The sequence below is a fragment of the Onthophagus taurus genome, chromosome 3, assembly GCF_036711975.1.
Source record: "Onthophagus taurus isolate NC chromosome 3, IU_Otau_3.0, whole genome shotgun sequence".
Lineage (NCBI taxonomy): Eukaryota > Metazoa > Arthropoda > Insecta > Coleoptera > Scarabaeidae > Onthophagus > Onthophagus taurus.
This window is the reverse complement of record NC_091968.1, coordinates 22,494,702-22,498,900: the sequence shown is the minus strand read 5'-3', so window position 1 is coordinate 22,498,900 and position 4,199 is coordinate 22,494,702. Positions and strand designations below refer to the sequence as shown.

The window sequence follows — 4,199 nt, the reverse complement described above, 5'->3', positions numbered from 1 at the left end:
TCTTGCTAAAAGGATGCATATAAACCAACAATATATGCATTCTTTCTGTGCCAATCATAAAAGTAAAATGGAGGGCGTTGTTTAGTGGAGAATTTATTCTGGGAGGATTAGCTTTTCCAATTTGTAATGCAGCATTGGGGACGCCTTGTATAGGTGCTTTGGGTCGATTTTTGCATATCATAGACCAGGCACTATGACCTTCAATGCCACAGGACCTACATTTCTGTGGTAGTTGGGAGGTACATTTGGTGGTGCTGTGTGGACCCAAGCATTTGGAGCATTACACCGGATTTTTTTTAATTGAAGAGTGACACATGTAAAGGATTGTAGTCGTGAAGTTGCTTTGTAGAGTATAAACTCGCATCCGTTAAATCCGAATGAGTTTTGTGTCGGTGGTCGTGATCATATGGTGAGGACTTTTGATCAAAGGAATTGTGGACCATCTGTTAAACCGTTAAAATGCTATAATCCTTTCGAGGTAATTATTTTTAAGTTAAGTAATTAATTAGCATTATGTTTTTTATTAATACAGTAAAACCTCGGTATAATGGATTAATATAGGGAAGGAAGTGTCTGTTATAGCCAAAAGTTTGTTATAAGAAAAAAAAATTTTATTTAACTTATTTTCCAATTGCTGTAAGTAGTAGATAAAAGCCGATTCTAGAACCTCCTCTCAGAACCTCAGGTCAAGGTCAAGGCCAAGGTCACGTTGAGTGACCATGACCTTGACCTTGCCCTGAGGTTCTGGGAGGAGGTTCCAGAATCGGCTATTGCAAAGGGGGTCGTTGACCAGTAACCTAGACCTAAACAATGACCTTTACTTTGAGCTCACCTCAGGTCAAGATCACGTTTAGTGACCATGACCTTGATCAGTAACCTTGACCTGAACAATGACCTTTACTTTGACCTCAACGGAGACCTTGAAGTCAACCTTAATTGTGACCATGACATTGACCTTGTACGTGACCTGAAATGAAGGTTACACGACGTGAGTTCATTGAAAACCCCACTTCGGAGGAGGTATGCTTTAAATAGCAGATAGAAAATCGTGTTCAACAGTATTGAAGTAAGAGTGTTGTGAACATGTTGACCTGCGACGTGTGTTACAAAGAGTTTACTAGACCAGATAATCTTGTGAGACATCAACGCACAGCATGTATTGGGAAACGTCGAAAGGTGGAAGAGGATCAACAAGGAGATGTTATAGTGTGTGAAATATGTGATGAACACGTAACCAGACAATGTTATTCCTCACATCTGCGCAGCAACAAACATAAACAGAAAGCCTTCGTAATAATAGATGATGGTGTAGAAAAAATAGATTCGATATTTGGAGATAAAATATGTAGTTTTAGAGTGAGCGATCATGAACGGAAGTACGTAGACATGAAGGAATTCAGTAACCGAATTAGAGAAAAAGTTATCAGTTTGATACAGTCCGTGAGGAATGTAAATGGTAGTTTAAAAGTGAATACGGAAATTTTTGGATTGTATTTCATAAATACGAAGGAAGAAGTGGAAATCAAATCATTCAACACAAAAAATAAAATTATAACAGTAGCCGTAGACTTGTACCAAACATACGAGGACTTTATGGACGAGATTATGGTGAAAATGTCGGAATTCCAAGAACGGGACTCAGGTAAGAGTATAAGAATAGAAAAGTAGTAAAATGCGAAACTAAAGGCGTTAATACTGCAGGTTGGACCTTGTTGGAAATATTATATCTTGAAGTGAACTGTAACAAGTTTAATCCTACAAGAGCATCGAGCTACATCGACTTACCGACATCCATAAAAGGGAAGAGAGCGGTAATAAACGTGCAAAATAACGATAATAAGTGCTTTGCTTGGGCACTGATATCCGCGCTGTACCAACCCACAGGTTTACCGCAAAGAATATCATCATACCCAGATTATAGGGAAACAGAATTAAAGTTTGACTGCGTAACATTCCCAGTACCCATCAGAGACATACCAAAATTTGAGGAAGAAAATAACATTTCAATTAACGTCTATGGTATAAATTCTTGGTATAATGGAGAGAAAATGGTAGATGATATTGTAACTGTATGTATATGTAAACAGAAACGGGAGCGTCATGTAAACTTATTAGTAGTCAGCGACAATTTCGGGAATAACCACTATTGTTGGATAAAAAACTTATCTCGACTGATAAATACACAATCATCGACTCATGAACATCAAAGATATATTTGTGAGGGTTGTTTGCAATACTTTTCAACTGAAGACAAGTTGGTACGACATCAGATGGATGACTGTAAAAAAGTGAAAGCAACAGTACCAAGCGAACAAATAAAAGTGAATAAGTTCGGACATCTAGAAAAGGAAAATGTTTTACAATTTGAAGGATTTGAAAAAAAAATGAAAGTTCCGTTTGTGGTGTACGCCGATTTCGAGGCGATTCTGAAACCCTTAACGCCCGAAGAAGGAAAAGTTTACGATGATAATAAACCATATACGGCCCGATGTTTTGAACACGAACCATACGCGTTTGCGTACTACATTAAGTGTGCTTACGATGATAACTTATCGAAATTCCGAATATACCGAGGGCGAAACGCTGCTCTGGAATTTATTATAAGATTGGAGAAGGATGTAATAGAGATCTATAAACAACATTTGAGGCAAACAAAGGATATGATACCGCTAAGCTGTCTGGACCAATTTGTACATGAACTGAGTTCCGTATGTCACATTTGTGATAAACCAATAAACAAAGAAGAGAAAGTGTGTGATCACGATCACTTGACAGGATTGTATAGGGGTCCTGCGCATTCCGTCTGCAATATAAATTATAAATTACCGATGTTTATCCCTGTGTTTTTCCACAACCTGTCGAATTACGATGCCCACATGTTTGTGAAAAGTATTGCCCTAAACAAGGAGGAAGTAGAGGTGATAGCACAAAACAAAGAAAAATATATTTCTTTTTCCAAAAAAATAGTTGTCGGAGAAACAACCGATAACAAGGGAAAGAAACGCAAAGTGTTTATGAAAATAAGATTCGTCGACTCGTTTAGATTTATGGCGAGTTCTTTGGAAAAGTTGGTTTCATATTTGGATGATAAGGATTGTGTGGAAGTGAAAAAAAAATTCAAAGACTCTGAAGAATTTAGATTGATGCGCCAGAAAGGTGTATTTCCATATTCGTTCGTAGATTCGTTTGAAAAGTTGGAGTATAGTAAATTGCCTGATCATACACAGTTTTACGACATATTGAGTTCAAGTAATATTTCAAAGGAACAATACTCTAGAGCACAGACTGTATGGAATAAATTTAAGTGTACAACGTTGGGAGAATACAGTGACCTGTATTTGACGTCAGATGTGTTAATGTTGACTGACGTCTTTGAAAATTTCAGGACAATATCTTTGGAGAATTACAATCTGGATCCTAGCCATTATTATACTGCGCCCGGGTTTGGGTGGGATGCTCTGTTAAAAATGACAGGTGTAAAATTAGAATTGTTATCAGACATTGACATGTTACACTTTTTTAAGAAAGGAATTAGAGCCTAATAATAGCCTAAGAATCCTAGAATGGACTGTAAGCCGGCTATAAGGATATAAAATGTATCATACTACACATCCTAACTCCAAAGGAAGCAGTGCAGTTATGATGATAGACAATATTAACTTTTACCAGGAGATGAAATACAGCACAAAGATGATGCAGGCTAATATCATCATAACTTATGAGCTAATTGTCACAGCTATTTATTGCCCACCCAGACATACTATCAAAAAAGAACAATATAGTTTCTAGAATTACAAAGCTATAGGTTCTTCATAGGAAGAGACCTCAATGCCTAGCACACCCACTGGGGATCAAGGCTTATCATAACTAAGGGAAGAGAACTCTTGAACGCAACCAAGCAATTGAATTGCGAAATTTTATCTACAAGCAAGCCACTGATTGACTTTTTCATAACAAGGAATATATCAGTAAACTACATGCTAGTAGAAGAGGAATAGGATTTGAATTCTGACCATTCTCCCATTCTACTTCTATTGTTAGACAAACAAGCTCCAGAAGATAAAACTAGACTGAATATTGCCACCCAACAGCTAAAAAGGGTTATCAAGAATTTCAAGAATAATGCTCTAAATGCCAAATCTAGGGATTACTCACTATGGAATCACCAAAAATCACCCAATTAGAAATAAAGATGGAAG

At 37.1% G+C, this 4,199-nt stretch overlaps 1 protein-coding gene across 1 annotated transcript; it reads left to right on the top strand.

The window, feature by feature from the left end:
- Window positions 1–735: 735 nt before the first annotated feature.
- On the top strand, window positions 736–2,814 carry LOC139429523 (uncharacterized). Its single transcript, XM_071195296.1, has 3 exons — window positions 736–1,642; window positions 1,702–2,708; window positions 2,776–2,814. Exons 1-3 carry the CDS (start codon window positions 1,084–1,086, stop codon window positions 2,812–2,814), a joined length of 1,605 nt encoding a protein of 534 aa, XP_071051397.1. The 5' UTR covers window positions 736–1,083.
- The last annotated feature ends 1,385 nt before the right edge of the window (window positions 2,815–4,199 follow it).

Excerpts from the sequence above, each read along its gene's own strand:
- LOC139429523 (XM_071195296.1), top strand. The coding sequence starts at position 1,084 with ATGTTGACCTGCGACGTGTGTTACAAAGAGTTTACTAGACCAGATAAT. Across the intron at positions 1,643-1,701 it reads ATTCCAAGAACGGGACTCAG|GTTGGACCTTGTTGGAAATA; the intron begins GTAAGAGTATAA and ends TTAATACTGCAG. Across the intron at positions 2,709-2,775 it reads TTGTACATGAACTGAGTTCC|GATTGTATAGGGGTCCTGCG; the intron begins GTATGTCACATT and ends ATCACTTGACAG.